Raw genomic sequence first — 27,713 nt, 5'->3', positions numbered from 1 at the left:
CATAGAGAATGAAATGAATCTTTCATTTGCTCCCCTCAGTAGTGGCCTTCAAGGGCTTTACTCCTACTTATTCAAAACTCCTGGGACTGGCCCTCTTGGATGAAGGGCATAAGCCAGGGAAGCTTTACGAGGGGGGCAGTGTACACAAAGAACCTCAGCCCTTGGCTATTTTAAACAGGATGTGGATAGCAGAGATTCAGTGGTAAAAGTGAAAATTTGACTTTGCAAATGTAGTATTAACTTCAGTTATTGAGAAAATTTGCCCTTGATGGTTAATTACATTTATAAAATAACCTGTGTATATCATTTATATATCAGATTAATTTTGTGTTTTTTTATTTGAATATGGTATGGAGTATTTTATGATGTTCATGTAATGTGGTCCTCTGCTCGTTACATTTAAAAAAAAAAAAACGCCAATTTTTCTTTCTTTGTGATACCTGAAAATTTGGGGGGAAAGACCATTGATCTTAGAGTTTTGTTGTCTTAGGAGAGCAAGTTCTCAAACTTACTTTTAAAAATTATTGAAGACCCCAAAGAACTTTTGTTTATATTGGTCAATATATGCTGTATTAGAAATTAAAACTGAGAAATAAAAAAATATTAATTCATTTAAAAATAATAAAATAATTATGTTAGCATAAATAACCTTTTAAATGAAAAATAACTATATTTTCCAAAACAAAAAAATTAGAAGGGTATCATTGCTTTACACATTCGAAAATTTGAAAATGTCTGAATAGAGGCAGCTGGATTCTCAGATCTGGTTCTGCATTTAGCCTGTTGTGACTTAACTGTTTTGTTGTTGGCTTACTGTATTGTTAAAGTACATGAAGAATGTAGTTGGAGAAGGGAGGAGTGTTTTAACACCCTTTTCAGATAACTGTGGGTATTCTTTGTTTTATTTATTTTTTATTTTTGGCTGCTTTTGGGTCTTTGTTGCTGCATGCGGGCTTTCTCTAGTTGCAGTGAGCGGGGGCTACTCTTTGTTGCAGTGCATGGGCTTCTCGTTGCGGTGGCTTCTCTTGTTGCGGAGCATGGGCTCTAGGGATGCGGGCTCAGTAGTTGTGGCTCACGGGCTCTAGAGCGCAGGCTCAGTAGTTGTGGCGCATGGGCTTGGCGCATGGGCTTAGTTGCTCTGCAGCATGTGGGATCTTCCCGGACCAGGGCTTGAACCTGTGTCCCCTGCATTGGCAGGCGGATTCTCAACCACTGCGCCACCACGGAAGCCCCACTGTGGGTATTCTTTGGTACTATACCGAAACGCCAAAGAATGGTAGTTTCTTCAAGGTTAATTGTGACAGAGACTTTGAAACCATATCAAGGAACTTTTTGTATTCTGTTACATTAAAATCCATTGGTCTATCTTGCACTTTGAATGGCTCTTTAACCCATGCATGATTTTGACTTTCTGGCTCCCTTGAAAGGGTCTTGAGGACCCTCAGGACCTGAGGGAACCACCCTTTAAAAACTGCTGTCATAGAATCTGGAAGGGGTCTTAAAGATGAACTCAGGCCCATCTTTCTTCTAGGCTGGAGTAAGAGGGGTAATGGAAGTTGTGGGAGAACTGATATGCCCAAGGTAATGCAGCTAGTTTCCCATTGAGCTGTGACTATAATTTAGGTTTCTTGACTGATTCTTTAAACTTGGCTTCAGTACCTCTGCTGTGCTTGGTGCTGGCCTCACTGCATTGCCTTTTGGGAGTTGTCTCCTGTGGCCCTGCTCCTTGGAGTCTTGAATGTTTGTTCACCTTTCCTTCCTTATTTTGTCTTAATTTTCTAATTGCCAAAAGTCTCTTTAGGTTTCTGAATAAAATATTTTGATCTCTTTGTCAGTTTAGCTGTGGCTGCTTGTGTGTATTAAATGTGTTTTTAAGTAACTGAAAGATAGTCAGAAGGCATTTAGGCTACGTGGAAGTTTGAAATACACATCAGGTCTTTATCTTGCACAAGAAAGGTGTTTTGAAATAACTTTAGAGCTCCACAGTCGATCTCTCACAGCAGATTGGAAGAATCTTGTAGATACCCAGGGAGTCTAATATATATGAACTGAACTCTTTTTCCCCTTTGAATTATGTAAATTCTTTGACTAATGGGTTTCTTTGAAGAGGTGTTGCTTAAAGTTTTGGGCTGAATGTTTTCATGCTCTGAAAACTTTCCTCCCCTTGTAAATTAGCATAAGTGCATGGTTTTGTTTATATTCTTAATGGAAAAAAGGTGTGAGTGGCACTTGCTGTTGAATTGCTTTGAGATCATTTGAGGAAATTTAGTATTACTCAAGGTCACCAAAATTAATGAGGACATGGCAGTTTGGAATGGATTGTTTTTATCAAAGGCAGGATCAGGATGCTGCTGAGGAACACAAAGACATCTCTGAAATTTCACGGGCTGCCCTGCAATGGTGAAGCAGTGTGTGATTGCATTTTTCAGTGTGGACTCTCCAGTCTTGGGCTGCTTTGTGAACAAAGGCTTTGTGTGTGTGTGTGTGTGTGTGTGTGTGTTTAATTTTTTAGTATTAGTTGTTTTATTTGTTTTTTTATACTGCAGGTTCTTATTAGTCATCAATTTTACGCATATCAATGTATACATGTCAATCCCAGTCGCCCAATTCAGCACACCACCATCCCCACCCCACCGCAGTTTCCCCCCCTTGGTGTCCATACGTTTGTTCTCTACATCTGTGTCTCAATTTCTGCCCTGCAAACTGGTTCATCTGTACCATTTTTCTAGGTTCCACATACATGTGTTAATATACAATATTTGTTTTTCTCTTTCTGACTTACTTCACTCTGTATGACAGTCTCTAGCTCCATCCATGTCTCAACAAATGACTCAATTTCATTCCTTTTTTGGCTGAGTAATATTCCATTGTATATATGTACCACATCTTCTTTATCCATTCGTCTGTCGATGGGCATTTAGGTTGCTTCCATGACCTGGCTATTGTAAATAGTGCTGCAATGAACATTGGGGTGCATGTGTCTTTTTGAATTATGGTTTTCTCTGGGTATATGCCCAGTAGTCGGATTGCTGGATCATATAGTAATTCTGTTTTTAGTTTTTTAAGGAACCTCCATACTGTTCTCCATAATTGCTGTATCAATTTACATTCCGACCAACAGTGCAAGAGGGTTCCCTTTTCTCCACACCCTCTCCAGCATTTGTCGTTTGTAGATTTTCTGATGATGCCCTTTTTTTTTTTTTTTTTTTTTTTTGCGGTACGCGGGCCTCTTACTGCTGTGGCCTCTCCCATTGAGGAGCACAGCCTCCGGACGCGCAAGCTCAGCGGCCATGGTTCATGAGCCCAGCCGCTCCGTGGCATGTGGGATCTTCCCAGACCGGGGCACGAACCCATGTCCCCTGCATCGGCAGGCGGACTCTCAACCACTGCGCCACCAGGGAAGCCCCCTCATTGTAGTTTTGATTTGCATTTCTCTAATAATTAGTGATGTTGAGCAGCTTTTCATGTGCTTTTTGGCCATCTGTATGTCTTCTTTGGAGAAATGTCTATTTAGGTCTTCTGCCCATTTTTTGGATTGGGTTGTTTGTTTCTTTAATATTGAGCTGCATGAGCTGTTTATATATTTTGGAGATTAATCCTTTGTCCGTTGATTTGTTTGCAGATATTTCCTCCCATTCTGAGGGTTGTCTTTTCGTCTTGTTTATGGTTTCCTTTGCTGTGCAAAAGCTTTGAAGTTTCATTAGGTCCCATTTGTTTGTTTTTATTTCCATTACTCTAGGAGGTGGATCAAAAAAGATCTTGCTGTGATTTATGTCAAAGAGTGTTCTTCCTATGTTTTCCTCTAAGAGTTTTATAGTGTCCAGTCTCACATTTCGGTCTCGAATCCATTTTGAGTTTATTTTTGTGTATGGTGTTAGGGAGTGTTCTAATTTCATTCTTTTACATGTAGCTCTCCAGTTTTCCCAGCACCACTTGTTGAAGAGCCTGTCTTTTCTCCATTGTATATCTTTGCCTCCTTTGTCGTAGATTAGTTGACCATAGGTTCGTGGGTTTATCTCGGGGCTTTCTATCTTGTTCCATTGATCTCTGTTTCTGTTTTTGTGCCAGTACCATATTGTCTTGATTACTGTAGCTTTGTAGTATAGTCTGAAGTCAGGGAGTCTGATGTAAGGTTAGATTGTTTATTTGAGATTTTTCTTGTTTCTTGAGGTAGACTTGTATAGCTATAAACTTCCCTCTTAGAACTGCTTTTGCTGCATCCCGTAGGTTTTGGATCGATGTGTTTTCATTGTAATTTGTCTCTAGGTATTTTTTGATTTCCTCTTTGATTTCTTCAGTGATCTCTTGGTTATTTAGCAACGTATTGTTTAGCCTCCATGTGTTTGTGTTTTTTATGTTTTTTTCCCTGTAATTCATTTCTAATCTCATAGCGTTGTGGTCAGAAAAGTTGCTTGATATGATTTCAATTTTCTTAAATTTACTGAGGCTTGATTTGTGACCCAAGATGTGATCTATCCTGGAGAATGTTCTGTGCGCCCTTGAGAAGAAAGTGTAATCTGCTGTTTGGGGATGGACTGTCCTATAAATATCAATTAAATCTATCTGGTCTCTTGTGTCATTTAAAGCTTGTATTTCCTTATTTATTGTCATTTTGGATGATCTGTCCATTGGTGTAAGTGAGGTGTTAAAGTCCCACACTATTGTGTTACTGTTGATTTTCTCTTTTATAGCTGTTAGCAGTTGCGTTATGTATTGAGGTGCTCCTATGTTGGGTGCCTATATATTTATAATTGTTATATCTTCTTCTTGGATTGATCCCTTGATTATTATGTAGTGTCCTTCCTTGTCTCTTGTAACATTCTTTATTTTAAAGTCTATTTTATCTGATATGAGTATAGCTACTCCAGCTTTCTTTTGATTTCCATTTGCATGGAATATCTTTTTCCATCCCCTCACTTTCAGTCTGTATGTGTCCCTACTTCTGAAGTGGGTCTCTTGTAGACAGCATATATATGGGTCTTGTTTTTGTATACATTCAGCAAGCCTGTGTCTTTTGGTTGGAGCATTTAATCCATTCACATTTAAGGTAATTATCGATATGTATGTTCCTATGACCATTTTCTTAATTGTTTTGGGTTTGTTTTTGTAGGTCCTTTTCTTCTCTTGTGTTTCCCACTTAGAGAAGTTCCTTTAGCATTTGTTGTAGAGCTGGTTTGATGGTGCTGAATTCTCTTAGCTTTTGCTTGTCTGTAAAGCTTTTGATTTCTCCATCGAATCTGAATGAGATCCTTGCCGGGTAAAGTAATCTTGGTTGTAGGTTCTTCCCTTTCATCACTTTATGTATATCATGCCACTCCCTTCTGGCTTGTAGAGTTTCTGCTGAGAAGTCAGCTGTTAACCTTATGGGAGTTCCCTTGTATGTTATTTGTCATTTTTCCCTTGCTGCTTTCAATAATTTTTCTTTGTCTTTAATTTTTGCCTATTTGATTACTATGTGTCTTGGCATGTTTCTCCTTGGGTTTATCCTGTATGGGACTCTCTGCGCTTCCTGGACTTGGGTGGCTATTTCCTTTCCCATGTTAGGGAAGTTTTCGACTCTAATCTCTTCAAATATTTTTCTCTGGTTCTTTGTCTCTCTCTTCTCCTTCTGGGACCCCTATAATGCGAATGTTGTTGCGTTTAATGTTGTCCCAGAGGTCTCTGAGGCTGTCTTCATTTCTTTTCATTCTTTTTTCTTTAGTCTGTTCCGCAGGAGTGAATTCTACCATTCTGTCTTCCGGGTCACTTATCCGTTCTTCTGCCTCAGTTATCCTGCTATTGATTCTTCTAGTGTAGTTTTCATTTCAGATATTGTATTGTTCTTCTCTGTTTGTTTGTTCTTTAATTCTTCTGGGCCTTTGTTAAACATTTCTTGCATCTTCTCGATCTTTGCCTCCATTCTTTTTCCAAGGTCCTGGATCATCTTCAGTATCATTGTTCTGAATTATTTTTCTGGACGGTTGCCTATCTCCACTTCATTTAGTTGTTTTTCTGAGGTTTTATCTTGTTCCTTCATCTAGTATATAGCCCTTTGCCTTTTCATCTTGTCTGTCTTTCTGTGAATGTGGTTTTTGTTCCACACGCTTCAGGATTGTAGTTCTTCTTGCTTCTGCTGTCTCCCCTCTGGTGTGTGTGTGTGTGTCTTTGTGTGTTTATTTCCTCCTGTGTGTCTCCCTGCCAGGGGTTAGTCTAAGGGCCGTGCCCACATGATTAATTCTGCTGATTCTTGGTCAGGCAACACTTTACGGACAGGTGTCGTCTTTTAATTTAGCAGGGCAGAAGACCCTTTTCCTTCACTCTCAAGGTTGCTTTGAGAGGCTTGACTGGGATTGGCTGTGTGTTTCTTCGTAATTATAGCCTCCTTTTAGCAATCCCAATATATTAAACTGTAGAAATTAACATATTACTTAGGGGTTGAATATTTACCTTTCAGAGTGGTTCTGTTTGGAGTTCCTTTAAATAGCTAGTTCTCCCATTTCATTAAAAAAGAATTTGAGTCCCAGAATTTGCTTTGTAGGAATATAGGTCCTTATTAAGGTGCAGCACACCCATGATCACTCTTCTAGTATCTCTGTGTCTTAGAGGCAGAGCTTCTCTTCACTGGAGGTTGAAGCAGTGTTTCACATGGGATGAGGAGCAAATGGGGAGGTGCATTTTCTTCCTTATCAACTTTTTTCTCATGTCTGTCTATTAGTTCTGCTAAGAGCTAATTTTTTGAATCAGGGCTGCCTTCCCTGTGTTCTGAAAGGCTGTGCCCACATGGAAGTGTCTGTGTGGGTGGGTGGAACCCCTTAGAGACAAAGTTTAATTGACTGTGCTGCTGCCCCCCAAGATCAGCTTTTCCTCTGCCATTTTCCCTTTGTTGCTTTTTTGAAGGTGATCAGTAACAGCAAAACCTGCCCCTTAAGTAGTTCGTATGGTTCTAAAGAGCTGAGAAAAGAATTCATTGTGTCCTCTATGTAAAAAGATTTAGTGGCTTACGGAAGGGAAGGAAAGAGAAAAACCAAATTTGATGGGACTTAAGAAATCCATTACTTTCCAGTTTCTTCTCTGTTATGGGCATCTGATGGCCTGGGTACTATTTTAAAGTTTCCTCTGTTTTGAAAATGTTTTGAGAAGGGAGCTGGATCAATGTCTTTCATAGTGTAATATATGTGGTTGTTGAATGTTTAATTGATGTTTGCTTCTGTCTGTCAGGAGCTTGGGGCTGAGGTTGTTTTGAAGATGTTTGTTAACTGGGGGTTTACAGGCTTTTCATTGTTATTGCTGACCTCTCAGTGATTGTTATTCTTCCATCACCACACAATTTCTTCTCTAAAATGACAGGAATTCAGATTACCTAAAGGTACTTGCTAATTAAAAATTGTTCTCTAAAAGCCACTCCATAATCAGCCAGGCTCACTGTAAGCAAAACACTTATTAAGCAGTCGAGAATGAAACAGGGGGTTTATGCTGATTATGAACATTGACTTCCAAACACAGAGTAGTTGCTGATGAATTTTCATTATACTAATATTTAGAAATAAATTTCACTTCTAAACCTGCTGATATTTAATTGGTTTATTACTTCCTTTCTAAAGCCTAATGAACTAAAGATATAGGTTTCCTTCAGAGACTTGGAATCTGCTTTGTCAGTGAATGGTAGCTCAGCATTAGTTATATATATATATTTTTTACTACTTATTTTATTTTATTTTATTTTTGGCTGCATTGGGTCTTCGTTGCTGCATGCGGGCTTTTTCTCTGGTTGTGGCAAGCGGGGGCTACTCTTCGTTGCAGTACGCGGGCTTCTCATTGCAGTGGCTTCTCTTGTTGCGGAGCACAGGCTCTAGGCGTGGGGACTTCAGTAGTGTGGCACATGGGCTCAGTAGTTGTGACTCGCAGGCTCTAGAGCACAGGCTCAGTAGTTTTGGTGCACGAGCTTAGTTGCTCCACAGCATGTGGGATCTTCCCGGACCAGGGCTCGAACCCGTGTCCCCTGCATTGGCAGGTGGTCTTAACCACTGCGACACCAGGGAAATCCAGCATTAGTTATATTAATATTTATTTGTGGATCACTTTTCTTCCCTGTACCTTAATGCCGTTTGTAAATGTTTTTGGAAGTGTGTTATTAATGCAAAAATTTGAATTTTATTTCAGCAGCCATGGCTCACAGGCCCAGCCGCTCCGCAGCATGTGGGATCTTCCCAGACCGGGGCACGAACCTGTGTCCCCTGCATTGGCAGGCGGACTCTCAACCACTGCACCACCAGGGAAGCCCTAACTGAGCAGTCTTAAACTTAAATTCCAGTTTTCCAAAATTCTAAAGGATCCAGTTTGCTTTGTTTTGTTTCTGTTTCTGTTCAGAAGAACATAGAAATTCTGTTTCAAATTGTGTCTGGACCTTAATAAGAGATTCCAGTTCTGGAATAGTATTTGTGTTGAATAATTAGAGACTTGTGTTTCCTTCTTTTTTTTAATTTTGGGAGATGAGAGGAATTTTAGGATGACCTGATTCTGGATGTGGTTGTCTACAACAGTTTGTTTTATAAAAGATTATTTACCTTGTGCCCTTCTCCCCCACATTTTATTATTAAAAAAAAAAAACAAGTATACCAAAAAATTGAAAGAATTGTTGAATCTTCATGTTAATATTTTGCAGTATTTGCTTTATCACAAAACAGTCCGTCTAACTTTCTTTGTCTTGTTTTTTCTTTCCACTCAAGAAGAAATGACCTTGCTAATATAGTAAAGTGGAGAGAGAAACAGACAGACATGCATAGTGCCTGACACATAGTAAATGTAATAGAGCTGGTTGGCAAGAGAGAGAGCGAATGTGAATGAATGAATAGGACATGCTTCTAGGTTTAGGATACAAAGAAGCAATTCCCAGCTAAATCCCTGCCATTAGGGCCTTACTGTTGGGTCAGGAGGTGAGAAACCAAAGAAGGCAAACACTTTGCCAGGTAGCTCATATGAAGCCTTTGGTGAAGGTCAGCATGGTTAGCATGGCTACTGGAGTTCTGGAGTTCAGAAGAGGGAATATGATCCCAGAAGACTGGGGCAGTTGACAAAGGCTTCTTGGAAGAAATGGAGGTGGAACTGGGCCAAGAGGTAGGGCAGAGCCTGAGAACAGAGATGTGGGCACAGGGGCATTCTGAGCCACGGGGAGCCTGAGGCTACCTATGTATTTGGGAGGAGTGACAGTGTGATAAATAGCCAGTTGCCTGTAAGCGCTTTATTCAGGTGATTGGAGAGTGGACCATCTTCGTTGTAGTGCTCCAAGGCAGGGCCCACTTCTTATTCCCTGAGCACTCCCAGTTACTCCTGCTCCAGGGCTCCGCCTTTGCTGCTCACTCTGCCTGGACTCAGTCCCTCCAGATGTCTGTGTGGCTCCCTCTTCCTTCTGGCCTCTGCTCAGTGAGAACTTCCCTGTTCCCCCTCTATAAAATAACAACTCCTTCTGGCACACACTAGCCACCTAGCACCCTCTAACATTCTTCTTTCTACTGTGTCCCCAAAGCCTAGTACAGTGCCTGTGATTATATATACATGTATATGTATATATAGAGATATAAAGAGTTGGTGCTCAGGGAACAGTTGATGCATGAAGGAACGAACAAATGGGAATTCTGAGGTGTATAGGACATTTGGGCAAGAAAATATCTTAAAGGGACCAAAGAAGCAGCTAAGAGAAGCTTGAGCTGGGCAGAGTCACCAAAATATGTCTTAGGGCCAGTGCCCTTCTGGGGAAGGTTGAGATTTGGGTATGGTTAGCCGACCTGCTTAGAAAAGCTCCCATGGAATTCATCCTTGACATTTTCTCTTTGAAAAATTCATGCTCCTAAGTGAAGCCTTTGGTGATTCTGATGCCTCTTGTGCTCCTCCTAGGATCCCTGCAGTGGACCATGAGACGGTAATGTCCACTGAGGACCTCTGGGAGCCATGTCAGACGAATCCGCCTCAGGGAGCGATCCAGACCTGGACCCAGACGTGGAGCTGGAGGATGCGGAAGAGGAGGAGGAGGAGGAGGAGGAGGTGGCAGTGGAGGAGCATGGCAGGGGTGACGAGGAAGACCTGCTGGATGGTGAGTGACTCTAGTGAGTGACAGAGGTTGCCTTATCTTTATTCTAATAGAATTTTTGCTGAGACAACTTGGTGTTGGCAGTTGGATTTCTTAGGTCATCATCCATCATGAGAAGGCAAAGACTGGAACATAGCAACAATGAACTCATATGCTCTTCCCCAGGAAATAATTTGTTGTTCCTCTATATAAGCCTCACTTTAGTGCTGGAAGGACCTTTAGCATTCACCTTGTCTTTGATGATGTGCAGACTTAGGTCTAAAGATTTGAGACTGGAGCATGCTTGTTCAAGTCATGGAGGGAGTCAGTGGCAGAGTTCCTGTGGTGAGACAAAGAGGTGGTCTGGTGGTCACGGACCCATCAGGTGGCCACAGATAGGTGTGAGGATAACCGTGAGTGGTCTGTGAGTTTCCTAAGTTACATTCACAATTCTGCTTCTGTGAAGATGAGCAAGTTATCTGAGGAGAGATTATTAGATGGGTTCACAACTCCAGAAAGCTTATTGCATCTCCTGCAGGGCTGCTCTGCCTCCTAGCCACTTCAAGTGACTATAAATTGCTCCTACTGGGAGAGAACTGCCCCTCTGTAGCTGGTGGACCCCTTCTGGGCTCCTATTTCATTTGCTTGGCTCACCCTTCCTTTGTCCCCAACTTGCTGAAGTGGCATTAGACTTTTCCTTTTCATCATTAGTCTAATGTTAGGTCATCTGGCCAGCCACACAGCTTCTCAATTAATTCTAACCTTTCATGGCATAGGATTTGGTTGTTTGTAAGCTTCCTGTTGACCTAGGAATAAAGTTTTTGTCTTTTTATAACACACCAATATTCAGTTTTATACCTGAACATTGCACTAGATCGTCGTTGCTTGGATCTTCAGGAGCCTAGGAAGATGCATTCCTGCCATTCTCCAGATTCCAGGAGAAGGAGCATCTGTCCTCTTCGTTTGCTGATGTTACTGTCTTCAGTTCTCATTCATCCTAACAGCTGCCATATGGTTCAGGGATCAATTTTCTGCCATTTAAACTGTCTAGAGGTCTCTGCCCCATTTCCAGTTTACCTCTGGCAGGAAATTACCATTTCACTCCCCCACCCCCCACAACAGCATCTTCTGCTATCCACTGCCAGCTTGTTCAGCTGGAGTCTCCCCACAGCTAGTTCTGCAGTTCCCGTCTATAAAGTAGAATGAGTAGAAATAACAGAAGATAGTGATGTGAGGGTATATCATCAGACTGTCTTGCTTGCCTCTCATGGTTCTTTTTTTAAAAAATAAATTTATTTATTTTATTTATTTTTGTCTGCGTTGGGTCTTTGTTGCTGCGTACGGGCTTCCTCTAGTTGTGGCGAGCGGGGGCTACTCTGCGTTGCGGTGCGCGGGCTTCTCATTGCAGTGGCTTTCTTGTTGCGGAGCACAGACTCTAGGCGTGCGGGCTTCAGTAGTTGTGGCACGCAGGCTCTAGAGCACAGGCTTAGTAGTTGTGGTGCACCGACTTAGTTGCTCCATGGCATGTGGGAATCTTCCCGGACCAGGGATTGAGCCTGTGTTCCCTGTATTCGCGGGTGGATTCTTAACCACTACGCCACCAGGGAAGTCTGCTACCCTTATTCTTACGGAGTTTGCAAGGAAAAGCCAGATGTCCCACTTCTTTTCCTCTGGTATTTTTTTACTTCATTACCTGTGCTGATTTCTCTGCTGTTTTCCCGGTTCTCCAGTAGGGGACTGTCCCTAGGAAATCACTGTTCTGCTTTCTGCCCTTGATTAGTTTGTCTTCTAGAATTTTTGTATAAATGGAGCCATATAGTATATTCATTCTCTTTCTGGGAGTCTGACTTCTTTCACTCGGCATAATTATTTTAAGATTCATCCATGTGTGGGACTTCCCTGGTGGCGCAGTGGTTAAGAATCCGCCTGCCAAAGCAGGGGACACAGGTTCGAGCCCTGGTCCAGGAAGATCCCACATGCCATGGAGCAACTAAGCCTGTGTGCCACAACTACTGAGCCTGTGCTCTAGAGCCCGTACACCACAACTACTGAAGCCTGCGCGCCTAGAGTCTGTGCTCCGCAACAAGAGAAGCCACCACAATGAGAAGCATGCGCACTGCAATGAAGAGTAGCCCCTGCTCGCCACAACTAGAGAAAGCCTGCGAGCAGCAATGAAGACCCAATGAAGCCCAAAATAAATAAATCTATAAAAAAAAAAGATTCATCCACATGTATATATCAATTGTTCATTCGTCTTCATTGCTGAGTAGTATTCTATTGTATAGGTATACCCCAATTTGTTTATCCATTCCCTGGGTTTCTTTCTTTTGCGGGGGGAGTTCCTTTTTTTCTTTTGTTTTGTTAATACAAATAAAGCCACTATGAACATTCACGTATAAGCCTTTGTATTGACATGTGCTTTTATTTTGCTTGGATAACAGATTCTGTCATCTCTATTGGCTATCCAAGTCATGGGGGACAATGGAATCAGAACTAAGAATAGAACCTGTTTATGTTTTGCTAGAGACCTCCCTTTAGATGAACCATTAACATCCAGCAAATCAGATTATTCATCTATCTGTGAATCCAAGTGACTATTCTCCAGCCCATAGACCACCGTTTATTTACAAGACTATCAGAGTAGACTTGGTCACATTCATTATCTGAAATCAAGGTCTTGTTAGAAAGGTACCTAACAGAGTCTGTTAGGAGTCAAATTTGCATAAAAAGCTATGTAGCCCAGTATTAGTGCCTAAAAGAATGGCAGGTCTCAAAAAGAGCATGGGGCACCAGGAGAACAATACAGTATGTGAGAGTGGCAAGGGAAGGAATGCATTCAGTAATTCAGTAATATTTATCGAGCTTCTGCTCTTCGGCTAGGCATGGTCATGGGCATTGGGAATACAGCAAGGGATAAAAATGCCTCTCCTCATGGGATTTTCATTTTAGTAGGTTGAGACAGATGATAAATAAGTACATAAACAGTATGTCAGAAGGTGTTAAGTGCTATGAAGAAAGGGGAACTGGGTAAGGTATGAATGTGGGATGATGCTTTTTTATGTCGACTGGTCAAGAAGGACTTTACTTGATTAGGTGACTTTTGAGTTGAGCCATGGAGGAAATAAGGGAGCTATCCTGGTGGTTGTCTAGAGAAAGAGCATTCCAGGCAGATAGGATAACACGAGCAAAGATCCAAAGGCAGGAGCTTTCTTGGTGTGTGGAGAAAACAGCAAGGAGCCAGGGTAGCTGAAGCAGAGTGTACCAGGCTGAGGGTGGTAGATAGAAGAGAGGCCGTGGGGTCAGACTGTGTGGGGTCTTATTTTGTGAGGTGGGAGCCATTAGAGGGTTTAAACGGAGGAAAGATCACACTGGCTGATATGTAAGGAACAGGCTGTGAAGGAGCTGAGGGCAAAAGCAGGCAGGTCAATTAGGAGGATACTGCAAAATTCCAGGCAGGAGGGATGGTGGCTTGGTGGAGGTGGTAGAAGTAGTTGGATTCTGGATATGTTTTGAAGATGGAGCCAATAGAATTTGTTAATGAAAGAGATATAGATTGTGCCAGAGTAAGAGGGAAGGTAAGGATGGATTCCAAGTTTTTATTGAACAACTTGAAGATGCCATTTTCTAAGCTTAGGAAGATGAGGGGAGAGGTACAGATTGGGGACGGAGAGGAGTTTGGTTTTGAAGACATGTTAAGTTTGACATGTCTTATGCCTCCAAGTTGAGATGTCCAGTTGACTATTAAATTGAAGTTCACGGGAGAACTCTACATTGGAGGTTAAAAAGTGGGATATATCTGTATATGAATGGTACTTAAATCACAGGACAGGATAAGATTATTCCAGGAATAAGAGAAATTAAAGAGAAGTGGTCTGAACAACTAAGCACTTGGCCCCAGAGGCGGGGAAGGAATGAGGATGATCTAGGAAAGAAGATTGAGAAGAAATGGTCACTGAGGTAATAGGAGACCCAAGAGAAAAGTGTTATGGAAGCCAGGTGGGAAAAAAAAATCATTTCAAGGAGGAAGTGATCAACCGTGTTAGTTAAAGGCAACCAATAATCCTGGTAGCATGAGGACTAAGAATTGACCGTTGGATTTAGCAGTGTGGGGGTCCTTAGTGGCCTTGATCAATTTCAGTGCAATGATAGGGACTCAAAGAAGAACAGGTGGAAAACAGGTTTTATCTTTTTAACTTTTTGCCAGTGGGACTGATCAGGTAGGGAGGGAGAAATTGACGGTGCAGGAGAGATTGGGGGCAGTCCACACTGGCTAAAGCCAAGCTGTAACTGTGGTCTGGGAAAGCCTTTGCCTAAGCACTTTAGTGTATGATAGAGAGAGGAACACCCCACAAGACAAGGCAACCATCTTCATCTAAATTTTGTGATCTTGGGCAAGTCCTTGATGAGCCTTTAAGTTCTTTTCCACAAAATGAAAAGTCTGCAACCTGAATTCTGGATCTGTTGTTCTCTTGTTCTGGATGAAGACAGGGAAGAATGGGCATGTTTTCAGGAACAAAAAGGAATCACCAAAACAAAAGGGCTATGAATCAGCCGGGGTGGGGGAAGCAGTTAGACCTGTGACTGAATGCACTAAGACAGGCAAGACAGTGTCAATAGCATTCTATTGCATTTCAGCATTTTGTTCTCAACATAGAGGACAAGCAGCATTCCTTAAATTACAGATTCAAGCCAGATCTTTTTTTTGGCTGTGCCACACAGCATGCGGGATCTTAGTTCCCAGACCAGGGATCAAACCCATGCCCCCTGCAGTGGAAGTGTGGAGTCCCAACCACTGGACTGCAGGAACTCCCTCAAGCCAAATCTTTTTCTTTTTATTCTGTATTTCTCTCTTCCTTCTCCTCTTCCCCAGAAACTTGTGTCCATTTTTCCTGAGACAACTTGAATATCTGTTGTTGGACTGATTTTTCGGAATAGTGTATGTCAGAGTTTAGGGTGACCTCCATGTTAGAAATGAAGTAGTGCTGATTTTGATAATTGTTCCTGTCCTCCTTTTCTGTGTGCTAGGGTTAGGGAAACAAAGGGGCAGAGAGTTTGGGTGTGCTGGGGGCAGAAGATTGTTTTATAAACCTGCATCAGAAGAGCATGTCAGACATTGACCCAGTTGTTCAGAGTGACTTTTTTTTTTAATACATGTGACATTTTATTTTTTTATCTTTTTTGGCTGCATCGGGTCTTAGTTGCGGCACGTGGGATCTTTGTTGCAGCATGCGGGATCTTTCGTTGTGGTACGCGGGCTCTTAATTGCAGTGTGCAGGCCTCTCTCTAGTTGTGGCATGTGCACTCCAGAGCACGTGGGCTCTGTAGTTTGCAGGATGCAGGCTCTTTAGTTGAGGCATGCGGGCTCAGTAGTTGCAGTGCACGGGCTTAGTTGCCCCGTGGCATGTGGGATCTTAGTTCCCCAACCAGGGGTGGAACCTGCGTCCCCTGCATTGGAACGCGGATTTTTAATCACTGGAACACCAGGGAAGTCCCCAGAGTGAATTGTAGGGCCTTTAACATTCCTTCCCAACAATCCAGGGAGTGGGAGTATCTGATTGTGGTTTTAATTCGTATTTCCCTAATTACTTAAGGTGAGCTCTTTTCCACATGTTTATGATCATTTTCACTTTTGTGAAGTGCCTGAACTCATGTTTTTGACCATTTTTCTTTCTTCCACAAATTTCTTATTGATTTATAGGAATTCTGTATATCTGAATGTGAGTCTTTTTAATACACACACACACAGCTTTCCCATTTATATTGCTTGATTTTTCACTCTCTTAGTTGTGTATTTTTTGCAGTTTTATAATCTTTTTTAGATTGTATTTTTGATGATCTGTAGATGTTTTAATTTTAATGAAGTCAAATTTATCATTTTTTTCCCTTTATGTTTAGTGCTTTTTGGGCTTTGTTTAAGAAATATTTGTCTACCTCAAGGTCATGAAGATATTCTCCTGTTATCTTCTAGAAGCTTTAATGTTTTACCTTCACATTTAGGTCTAGGATCCATCTGGAATTGATTTTCTTTTTTTTTTGCGGTACAGGGGCCTCTCACTGCTGTGGCCTCTCGCGCTGCGGAGCACAGGCTCCGGATGCGCAGGCTCAGCGGCCGTGGCTCACGGGCCCAGCCGCTCCATGGCATGTGGAATCCTCCCGGACCAGGGCACAAACCCGTGTCCCCTGCATCGGCAGGTGGACTCTCAACCACTGCACCACTAGGGAAGCCCTGGAATTGATTTTTGTGTGGTGTGAGGTAGGGGTCAAGCTTCATCACCCCCCCACCTCCACCAATATGATTATCTAATTGATCCAGTATTCTGCATTACCTTTTTGTTTTACCCTTTGTTGTAAACGAAGGCACAGTACATATGTGGTTCTGTTTCTGAACTCTATTTTCTTTCCTCGTAACTTTCAGCAAAATGGGAGTAGAGGAGAGATTGTGCAGGGTGGTGGCTAAGAGCATGGACTCCGGAGCCAGATCAACCACCTGAGTTCAGATCCTGTCTTTACTGCTTATAGCTTTGTGAAACAAGTTTTTTCATCTGTAAAATGGGAATATATGTAGTATCATCTACTTAATAGGGCTGTTTCGAGGACTGAATGGGTAATATTTGTAACATGAATAAATCTAGCTGAAGGATAACAAGCATTGCTGGTGAGCTGGGCTCCAGTGCTTTTGGGAGCAGAGCTAGTGACTAGAGCAGTTTTGGATGGACTTGGGCGTGACTGGGCATGGGGTAGGGTCCATATCTAGCAGGGCTCATAACAGACCTGTGCTGGGACTACAGCTATTCCCCAATTGCTGTGCCTGCCCTGACTTCGGAGTTACTCAGCAACCCTCCTGAAGAGAAGGTTTTTCAGTATTGTTTTAATCATCTTCTGAAGTCTTCAAATAATCTTTGGTCCAATATAGAATACAGAAGCATAATGTGCCAGGTTTGAATGAAGTTCCCTAAACAGCATACCAAGAGAGACAGCAGCAGCTATTAATTTTCTCTCTGCAGCTATATTGATAGGCACTACAGCTTAGCAGTTGGGCACATACTAAAATAAAAAGGAAGAAACCTACAGAGGGCTTTCTGGACGCTAACCTTTAAGCAGAGACCCAAAAGAGTATAGGTTAGAATTTTCATTAGAATCTAAAACATAACTGTTAGATGAAGAAATGGGGAAAGACGGACACAGCCTCAGCCAAGGCCTAGAGACCTTGAGAGCACTGTGCTTTTGAGACTAGAGAGCAGGGAGTGGAGGGTGTGTCGGTGCAGGTGGTTGGAGGGAGGTACTTGCTGGTCAGAAGGAAGGCTGGATACTAGCAATCAGAAAAAGCCTTAAGCATTTTAGATTTTATCCTAAGGGTAGAAGGAACATTTTAAGGTATTTTAGAAGATCCTGGGTGGGTGGAGACTGTGACATGATCAGATTCAGAAAGCTCTCTTTCTGCAGCAAGCAGCATGGATTGGAGGGGGAGTCATCAGAAGGCGGCAGGGTGACCCTTTGGAGGCTTGTGCCAGAATCCAGACCAGGTAGTACAGTGGTATGGAGAGAAGTAGAGTGGGATATTTAGGTAATTTCATCAGGCACAGAATTTGTGATTGAACATGAGGAGATGAGAGGTTTTCTCCTTGATGGTGATCATATATGGTAGAGGTCTATAAAGTTTCCCTGTGAGGTGTAAGGTCCTGGTAGAGCCACTGCTGAATGCTCTTCCAGCTTAGAAATGTTGTACTTACGTTCCAGCCACTCTTTTAACCCAGAAGCAAAGACGCAGCGTGCTCTCAGATAGATGCATATTTTCTTTGCATTTTCTGTGGCCCTAAGGAAAAGATTTGTTTTATATCTAATGTGGTCAGTCAGAAAGGGCTTTACCTGTCTTTCTCTGACCAGAATTTACTCTCCAGCCTTTTGCATTCATAGAGTTAACATTTAAGGTTTCAATTAATGAGACAATTCAGGAGGTCAGTGACATGCAATCGTTTATTTTGCCAAGGCATGACTTTAAATGATGCTCTCTGGGGTATGGGAACTGATAATTGAGCCCTGCCCTCCACGGCATCTGCTCCTCAACCTACCTTGTTTTCTGCTCTCAAATCAGAAATTCTTATCCTCAGTAAGAGTCTGAAGGGATCAGACAATCAGTTATATGTGAATGCATTTTGTGGAGGAAATGTTGTGCTGGAGGTATTTTTCTTCTCTCTTGCCTCCTGTGCTTTCCCAGAATATCTGATGCTCTGCTTGTGAAACCCTAGTCTTTGTGTACAGCCCTTTCTCAACTACTGAATCCTTCTGGGAATTGTGTGTGTGTGTGTGTGTGTGTGTGTGTGTGTGTGTGTGTTTTGTGGTCGTAGCCTCAGTGCTTCAAAGCGTTCATCAGAAAAAATAAACTGAGTTGTGTTGATTCCCCCCCCCATACAGGTTACTAGCATGCTTTTGTTTGTTCATAGGACCAGTGTTACTGTCTTCTACTCTCTTAGGTTAACAGATACAACAGTAACAAATTTTGGAAGATTATCACCTTAGTGTGTGTACCCAAGTCCTCTCTTAAATAAAAGCAGCAGAATTTGAGCTGTTGGTGTTACTCTTTCCCCATTCCCTCTTAAAAGGGACAGCATTTGTGCCCTCCTAGATTCCTCTTGCTTGTTGTGGACACCCTTACATGGGGCCCTAGTGAAGTTTGCATGTTTTGCAAAGATTTGTATGTTATTCTGTGCTTCCATCACCATTTAAAATGCATTTTCAGGTGGGAGAGTATGGGGCTTTACTTGCCTGAGCTCCAGAGGGAAGGGCTACAATCCCCCGAAGCTGCAAGCAGGCTTGTTCTCTTCATGCCTCTCTTAAAATCTTCCCTTTGCGGGTGCAGAGGTCCTGTTAATTCTAGCCTCCTTGAGAGAGGCTGCCAGTTGGAGCCCTCAAGAAGAGCAGGAAGCCCAGCATAGATTGACATGGCCCTTGAACTAGCGCCAACCCCGACACCTCTCAAGCAGTTGCAGCATCCGGTACCACTTTACTCCCTGTAGTGCTGAATGGCAGGTGGTGAAAGCACTAGCTCTTTAGTGATTCTGAAGTTTCTAGGAATAATTTGCTTGAGTTTTTAATCTATTTTTATTTCTCCCATATTTGGATCACTCATACTTTGGGAAACAAGCAAAAAATATTTCATTGCTTCTGTCTTACCATTCATATCCCTAGCCTATTTCTTTTTTTTAATAGAGATGTAGTTGATTTGCAGTATTATATTAGTTTCAGGTATACAACACAGTGACTCAAAAATTTTATAGATTATACTCCATTTATAATTATTATAAAATATTGGCTATATTTCCTGTACTGTACAATATATTCTTGTAGCTTATTTATTTTATTTAAGAGGCTTGTACCTCTTAATCCCCTACCCCTATCTTGCCCCTCCCCTCTTGTCTCTCCCTCCTAGTAACCGCTAGTTAGTTCTCTGTATCTGTTTTTGTTTCTTTTTTGTTATATTCAGTAGTTTCTTTTATTTTTTAGATTCCACATATAAGTGATAATATATAGTGTTAGTCTTTCACTAAGCATTATACCTTCCAGGTGCATCCATGTTGTTGCAAATAGCAAAATTTCATTCTTTTTTATGCCTAGCCCAGTTTTTTTAAAAGATCTGTTTATTTATTTATTTTTAAATTTTTATTTATTTATTTTTATTTTTTGCTGTGTTGGGTCTTTGTTGCTGCACGCAGGCTTTCTCTAGTTGCAGCGAGCAAGGGCTACTCTTCGTTGTGGTGCGTGGGCTTCTCATTGTGGTGGCTTCTCTTGTTGCAGAGCACGGGCTCTAGGTGTGCAGGCTTTAGTAGTTGTGGCTCACGGGCTCGAGCACAGGCTTAGCAATTGTGGTGCATGGGCTTAGTTGCTCCGCAGCATATGGGATCTTCCCAGACCAGGGATCGAACCTGTGTCCCCTGCATTGGCAGGCAGATTCTTAACCACTGTGCCACCAGGGAAATCCCCTAGCCCATTTCTTTAAAAAAAAAAAAACACACATTACTAGGGAGTTGAGAGACCCTTGGAGAACTCTTGAGGAAACAGTGACCAGCCTGTTGTCTCTTTAGTCCCTTGGCAGAGTGTAGAAGGAAGGGCTCTCCCCACCAGGAAGCTGGCTGCAGGTTGCCAGGTGCCACAGTCACCAGGTGCCTTGGATGGTGTGTTGTTTCTCAGTGAACTGCAGTCATTTCCGGATAGGAGTTGGCTCTTTCTCCACCTTCTGTTCCTTGGGCAGCAGCAAGGTTTCTCTTCCTTAATGCGTGATGATGGCTAGGTGTGGGGTTGCTTGTGGAATTCTGGGGGATAGAAGGAATGGGGGAAATCAAGCTGAGTAGGTGATTCAGTATTCATGTTTGGCATAAAACCATAGGATGTTAAGGATGATAGTGGATGTTTTCTTATGACTGATGGAATAATAAAGTTGAGTGATTAGAGAAAGCTGGGAAACACTTCAAGAACCAGCTCAAATTTCTCAAGTAACGATGTCAGTTTTGGCTATTTGTGGTGATGATGTTTTTCATATTTAAGTGTTCATATTTGTAAGTGTTCATATTCTGGATATACTAATCCTTTACTATTTATATTGTTAATAGCATCTAGTCTGTAGCTTATTTCTTAACGTTGCTCACAGTGCTCTTTATTGTAAAGAAAATCTGTAATTTCATTTTAGTCAGTTTAAGCAATCTTTCACATTGTTTGATAGTCTTTTATTTCATGAGTGAAAAAGTGAGAGGACATAGGAAAGGCATATTTTAAAGATTGGGGTGTGGTTTTCATCAGCATCTTTGGGTTTAATTTGGATTTTTAAAATTTTGATTTTGTGAAATTATTCTAGACATTACCTTGTCTGTAAGATTTTAGTGAAGCCAAGTATTCACTTTACATTTTCTCTCATTTCTTTATATCTTATTCAGAAATTAAACTAGAATCTTTCAACATTTCAGCCTTAGTCTGTCTTTTTTCCTTTGCTCAGAAGTTCCTACTTTGTGGCTGATTTGCTGAGAACTTGGTAATTCTTGCCTGTGGTTGCAGAGATGGCCAGAAATCTTCATCATCATGCTGAGCAGAGTCAAAATTAAATCTGTCTGCAGCAGAGGGCTAGAATTTCAGATGGGCTGAAAAGAGGTGTAGTTGTGTTTACAAATGACTGTTTCTTTAGTATTTTGGCCTTGATTGTGCTATAAGCCGTGGTTCTCTACAGGGATTGATTTTGCCCCCAAGGAGACCTTTGGCAATGTATAGAGACAGTTTTGGTTGTCACAACTGGGAAGATGCTACTAGAATCTACTAGATGGCGGGGGTGGGGGTGGGGGGCTGGGATGCTGCTGAACACCCTACAATGTACAGGAGAGCCTCCGACAACAAAAGATTACCCAATCCCAAATGTCCGCAGGGCCAAGATTGAGAACCCCTGTGCAGTCTTGGTATCTTTTACAAATGATTTGCAGTTGTTCCCCAGCCCTGTGAGAGCTAAGTGGAAAGCCTGGCCCTTTCTTTTCTTCATGTCTTAGGTTGTTTAATAAGTTAGAGTGATATCGGTCCCCTTGCTCTCATCTCACTTTAAAAGATGTGTTTAATTTAGAAATCTCTAGTGACTTTTAGCATTAATGCTGTGAAGAGTTATTTCTTCCCAAGGAGAAACTATGATGAGAATTTTTTTCCCTCTCAAACTGGCTTCTATGACTATTTTGAAGGTGAGTCACATTTTGGTTTGTGTGAGTTTTTAACTTTTTAAGGCTTATTGGCAAATATATTGGCTTGTCATGACATATATTGAGTCAGGGAAAGCTCGGTCCACAGAGAACATCAATATGCACTCATAAATGATGATATATTGAAGATATTGAACATAAACATACTGAATAGGAGCTGGTATACTTCAGTGGATTTTTTATTCATATGTGTTTTTCTCTAGTGGCAGTTTTTTTTAATAGAAACAAGCTCATTTTGAAAAATTCAACGTATATTTATTGAGCATCTATTAGACAGCTGGCATTTTTGTTAGGCTTGAGGGATATAGTGGAGAATGAGATGGAAAGAATCCCTGCCTTCAAGGAGCTACAGTCTAAAAGGAGAGGTTCTTGATAAGAACCCTGTAAATAATAAAGAAAGGGAATAAGCCCCAGGGGTTGGGAGGAAGGGCCTATTTTAGCCAGTGTGTTGGTTGTGGCAGTGGTGGTAAGGCTCTCTGAGGATGTAGCATCTATGCTTCAAAGAATCAACTTATGGTTTTGCTTTTGCTCTTTAAAGTATGTTTTCCTCTGCTTTTTATTGTTTTCTTCCTACTGCTTTCTTTGGGTTTAGTTTCCTGTTCTTTTTCTAATTTTTTGAAAAGAGAATTTATTTACATCATTGATTTTCACTCTCTGTTTTTTTTTTTTTTTTTTTTGTGGTACGCGGGCCTCTCCTGTTGGGGAGCACACGCTCCGGAAGCGCAGGCTCAGCGGCCATGGCTCACGGGCCCAGCCGCTCCGCGGCATGTGGGATCTTCCCGGACTGGAGCATGAACCCGTGTCCCCTGCATCGGCAGGCGGACTCTCAACCACTGCGCCACCAGGGAAGCCCCACTGTCTGTTTTTTTTTGCTTTTGTTTTTTTGCTGCCCTTTGCCTCATGCGGGATCTTAGTTCTCCGAACAGGGATTGAACCTGTGCCCCCTATATTGGGAGCATGGAGTCTTAACCTCTGGACCACTCTCTGTTACTTTTTGACATTAATTTAAGGCTATGAATTTCTTTTTAAGAATAACTTAGCAGTATCACACGATTTTTAAAAATCAACTTTATTATATAATTTACATAAAGTAAAGTTCACATTTTTTTACCAGTGCAGGTCGATGATTGTTGACAAATGTATGTACCCATGTTATGATCACCCTAATCAAGATACAGAAAATATCCATTTTCCCAGAAAGTTCTCTCATGCCTCTTTGTAGTCAATTTTCCAGGCAACCATTGAACTGATTTCTGTCATTATAGGTTAGCTTTGCCTGTTCTAGCATTTTATATAAATGGAATTATACAACACATATTCTTTTGTCTTTGGCCTCTTGCTCAGCATAATGTCTGTGAGATTCATATGTATTGTTGCATATGATCATAGTTTGTTCTTTTTTATTGCTGAGTAGTATTCCAATTGCATGAATATATTACCCCTTGTTTATACATTTATCTGTTGGTGGACATTTAATCTTATGAATGAACCTACCTGCTCTGAACATTCCTGTAAAGTTGATTTTTTAAAAAAATTAGAGATATGTTTTTAATTTATTTTATTTTTATTTATTTTATTTTTTTGGCTGCATCAGGTCTTCGTTGCTGAGCACAGGCTTCTCTCTCGTTGTGGCATGCAGGCTTCTCTCTAGTTGTGATGTGCGGGCTCCAGGGCACATGAGCTCTGTAGTTGTGGCGCACAGGGTCCAGAGCGCTCTCTCGTTGAGGCACGCAAGCTCAGTAGTTGTGGCATGTGGGCTTAGTTGCCCCGCGGCATGTGGGATCTTAGTTCCCCAACCAGAGATCGAATCCGTGTCCCCTGCATTGGAAGGTGGATTCTTTACCGCTGGACCACCAGGGAAGTCCCTGTTTTCATTTCTTTTAGATAAAATATCAATAAGTGAATTACTGGGTCATATGGTAGGTGTATGTTTAACTTTATAAGAAACTGCCAAAATGTTTTCCAACATGGCTGTACCTCTTCACACTCCTGTCAGTAGTACGTGAGAGTTCCAGGTGCCCCTCACCACAATGAGACCAGCTACCATCCATCACCATACAAAATTGTTACAGCATTTTTTTTTTTTTCGGTACGTGGGCCTCTCATTGTTGTGGCCTCTCCCGTTGCGGAGCACAGGCTCCGGACGCGCAGGCTCAGCAGCCATGGCTCGTGGGCCCAGCCGCTCTGCGTCATGTGGAATCTTCCCGGACCGGGGCACGAACCCGTGTCCCCTGCATCGGCAGGCAGACTCTCAACCACTGCGCCACCAGGGAAGCCCTGTTACAGCATTATTGACTGTATTCCCTATGTGTACATTACATCCCCATGACTTATTTATTTTATAGCTGGAAGTTTGTACCGCTTAATCCCCTTCGCCTATTTCCTCTGTCTCCCCATACCCCCTCTGACAACCACCAGTTTGTTCTCTGTATCTATGAGTCTATTTCTGTTTCATTTTGTTTTTTCCGTTTTTTAGATTCCACATACAAGTGAAATATGGTATTTGATTTTCTCTGACTTATTTCACTTATACCCGCCAGGTCGATCCATGTTGCAACAAATGGCAAGATTTCATTCTTTTTCATGGTTGCGCAGCATTCTCCGCCTCTGGAATCTTGTCCCTTCAACTCCTGGTTGTCTCAGCATCTCTTCAATGCCTTCAAAAGAGTTTTGTTGTTTGTTTGTTTGTTTAAATTTGCTAACATATTCCTAGCTGTTCTTGGTGCCACCTTTGGTTTGCCTCAAGCTATTCCGTCTTAGCTGGAAGCAGAAGCACCAAGCCAACATTAAAAAAAAAAAGTGTGTGTGTTTTTTTGAGATATAATTCACCACTTTAAAGTATACAATTCAGTGGTTTTTAGTATATTCACAAGGTTGTGCAACCATCTCCACTTTCTAATATCAGAACATCCTCACCACCCCAAAAAGAAACCCTGTTACCTGTAAGCAGACACTCCTATTATCCTCTCCCTCAGCCCTTGGCAACCACTGTCCTACTTTCTGTCTGTATAGATGTACCTGTTCTGTGCATTTCTGTAAATGGAATCATACAATATGCGGCCTTTTGTGTCTAACTTTAACTTAGCATAATAACTAAGTCAGCTCTGCGTGTGTGGTAAAATACATGTAACATAAAATTTAGCATTTTAGCTATTTTTAAGTGTACAATACTCTGGCATTAAGTACATTCACATTGTTGTTGCAACCATCACCACTATCTATCACCAAAATGTTTTCATCATCCCATTCTGAAACTCTGTACCCATTAAACAATTACTCCCCATTCCCTTCTCCCCCCAGCCCTTGGGAACCTTGAGAACCACAATTCTACATTCTGTCTCTATGATTTTAACTACTGTAAGTACCTCATATAAGTGGAGTCATATAGTATTTGTCTTTTTGTAACTGGCTTATTTCACTTAACATAATGTCCTGATTTATCCATGTGGTAGCATGTGTCAGAATTTCCTTCCTTTTGTAAGGAATAATATTCCATTGTATGTATATATCACATTTTGCTTGTCCTTTCCTCTGTCTGTGGGTACTTGGGCTGCTGTGAAGGTGAATGTATAAATATTTCTTTGAGACCCTACTTTCAGTTCTTTTGAGTGTATATCTAGAAGTGGAATGGCTAGATCATACGGTAATTCTGTGTTTAATTTTTTGAGGAATTGCCATACTGTTTTCCACAGCAGCTGTACCATTTTACATTCCCACCAACAGTGCATAAGGGTTCTAATTTCTCCACATCCTTGCTAACACTTGTTTTTTTAATAGTAGCTATCCAAATGGGTGTGAGATGGTATGTTATTGTAGTTTTGATTTACATTTCACTAATGATTAGTGATGCCGAACATCTTGTCATGTGCTTTTTGGCCATTCGTATATCTTCTTCGGGGAAATGACTGTTCATATCCTTTGCCCATTTTTTAATCAGCTTTTTCTTTTGTTATTGAGTTTTAAGAGGTCTCTTTGTGTTCTGGGTATTAATCCCTTAATAAATATATAATTTGCAAATTCTATGTGTTGCCATTTCACTCTGTTCATAGTGTCTTTTTTTTAAATTTATTTAATTTTGGCTGCGTTGGGTCTTCATGCTGCACAGGCTTTCTCTAGTTGCGGCGAGTGGGGGCTACTCTTCGTTGCGTTGCGCAGGCTTCTCATTGTGGTGGCTTCTTTTGTTGCAGAGCATGGGCTCTAGGTGCACGGGCTTCAGTAGATGTGGCTTGCAGGCTCTAGAGTGCAGGCTCGGTAGTTGTGGCACATGGGCTTAATTGCTCCATGGCATGTGGAATCTTCCTGGACCAGGGCTCGAACCTGGCAGGCAGATTCTTAACTACTGCACCACCAGGGAAGCCCTGTTCATAGTGTCTTTTGATGTGCAAAATTTTAAAGTTTTCATGAAGTCCAGTTTGTTTGTTTGTTTCTCTTTTATTGCCTATGCCTTTGGTGTCATATCTAAGAAATCATTGCCAAATCCAATGTCATGAAGTTTTCCCCCTATGTTTTTCTTCTAAGAGTTTCGTAGTTTTAGGCTTTACAGTTAGGTCTTTGATCCATTTTTAGTTAATTTTTGTATATGGTAAGGGTCCAGTTTCATTTTTCTGCATGTGGATATCCAGCTTCCTGGTACCATTTGGCAAAGTAACTGCCCTTTTCCTATAGAATGGTATTGGCAGTTTTGTTGAAAATCATTTTGGCCATATATGTGAGAGTTTATTTCTGGGCTCTATTCTATTGCATTGGTCTATATATCTCTATTTATGCCAGTATCACACTGTTTTGATTACTGTAGCTTTGTTGCAAGTTTTGAAATCAGGAATTGTGAGTCCTCTACCTTTGTTCGTTTTCAGGATTGTTTCTGCCTGTTTTTGTAAATAAAGTTTTACTGGAACAGAGCTGCACTCATTCACTCATTTGTTTATGTATGGTTGCTTTTGAGCTACAACAGCAAAGTTGAGTAGTTGCAACAGAGACCTTATGGCCCACAAAATCTAAAGTATTTACTCTCTGACTCTTTATAGAAAAAGCTTGCCAATCCCTGAACATTAATACTCTTTGCTCATTTCCCCAGCTGTAGTGGATTATACCACAGATATGTAAATCAAAAGGAAAAATAATTCATACAAGGGTGCTTATGCCAGTATAGATGTGAATGAAAAATAAAGTACAGCCCAAATGCCCATCTGCAGGGGAATGACAAAATATTCTGTGGTATGCTGTTAGCTTGCATTAAAATGACATGTGGACTATATCAAAGAAATATTTATATATAAAACAAGTGATTAAAAGTAGAACACAAGGGCTTCCCTGGTGGCGCAGTGGTTGAGAGTCCGCCTGCCAATGCAGGGAACACGGGTTCGTGCCCCGGTCCGGGAAGATCCCACATGCCGTGGAGCGGCTAGGCCCGTGAGCCATGGCCGCTGAGCCTGTGCTTCCGGAGCGTGTGCTCCACAACGGGAGAGGCCACAACAGGGAGAGGCCCGTGTACTACAAAACTAAAAAAAAAAAGTAGAACACAAAATGATGTGTATTTGTTGATTACCAGCATAAAATAAATGTATATTAACAAATGTGGAAAAGTTGAGACCTAAATAGTTTAGAGGTTAGTGCCTGTTACATTTTATTTTCCATTAAAACTTCTAAAGTTAAAAAAACTGTAAATTTTTTATTCTGGAAAATCTCAAACATAATAAAAATATAGACATAGTTTTGTTGTTTTGTTTTGTTTTTTTGTGGTATGCAGGCCTCTTACTGTTGTGGCCTGTCCCGTTGCGGAGCACAGGCTCCGGACGCGCAGGCTCGGCGGCCATGGCTCACGGGCCTAGCCGTTCCGCGGCATGTGGAATCCTCCTGGACCGGGGCACAAACCCGTGTCCCCTGCATCGGCAGGCGGACTCTCAACCACTGCGCCACCAGGGAAGCCCAGGTTGAGTGTTTTGACACAC

At 41.6% G+C, this 27,713-nt stretch overlaps 1 protein-coding gene across 1 annotated transcript in view; it reads left to right on the top strand.

Moving 5' to 3' along the window:
* The window catches only part of RAD54L2 (RAD54 like 2), an 87,689-nt gene that overhangs the window by 28,428 nt on the left and 31,548 nt on the right, over window positions 1–27,713 (top strand). The window contains exon 2 of the mRNA XM_032647465.1: window positions 9,871–10,066. Within this exon, the coding sequence (XP_032503356.1) occupies window positions 9,925–10,066 (142 nt within the window). The 5' untranslated portion in view covers window positions 9,871–9,924. The remainder of the gene's footprint in view (window positions 1–9,870; window positions 10,067–27,713) is intronic.

Source organism: Phocoena sinus, chromosome 11 (genome assembly GCF_008692025.1).
Source record: "Phocoena sinus isolate mPhoSin1 chromosome 11, mPhoSin1.pri, whole genome shotgun sequence".
In the NCBI taxonomy this organism is placed as follows: domain Eukaryota; kingdom Metazoa; phylum Chordata; class Mammalia; order Artiodactyla; family Phocoenidae; genus Phocoena; species Phocoena sinus.
The sequence above is the reverse complement of the archived record's forward strand: the minus strand, read 5'-3'. Positions and strand labels throughout refer to the sequence as shown.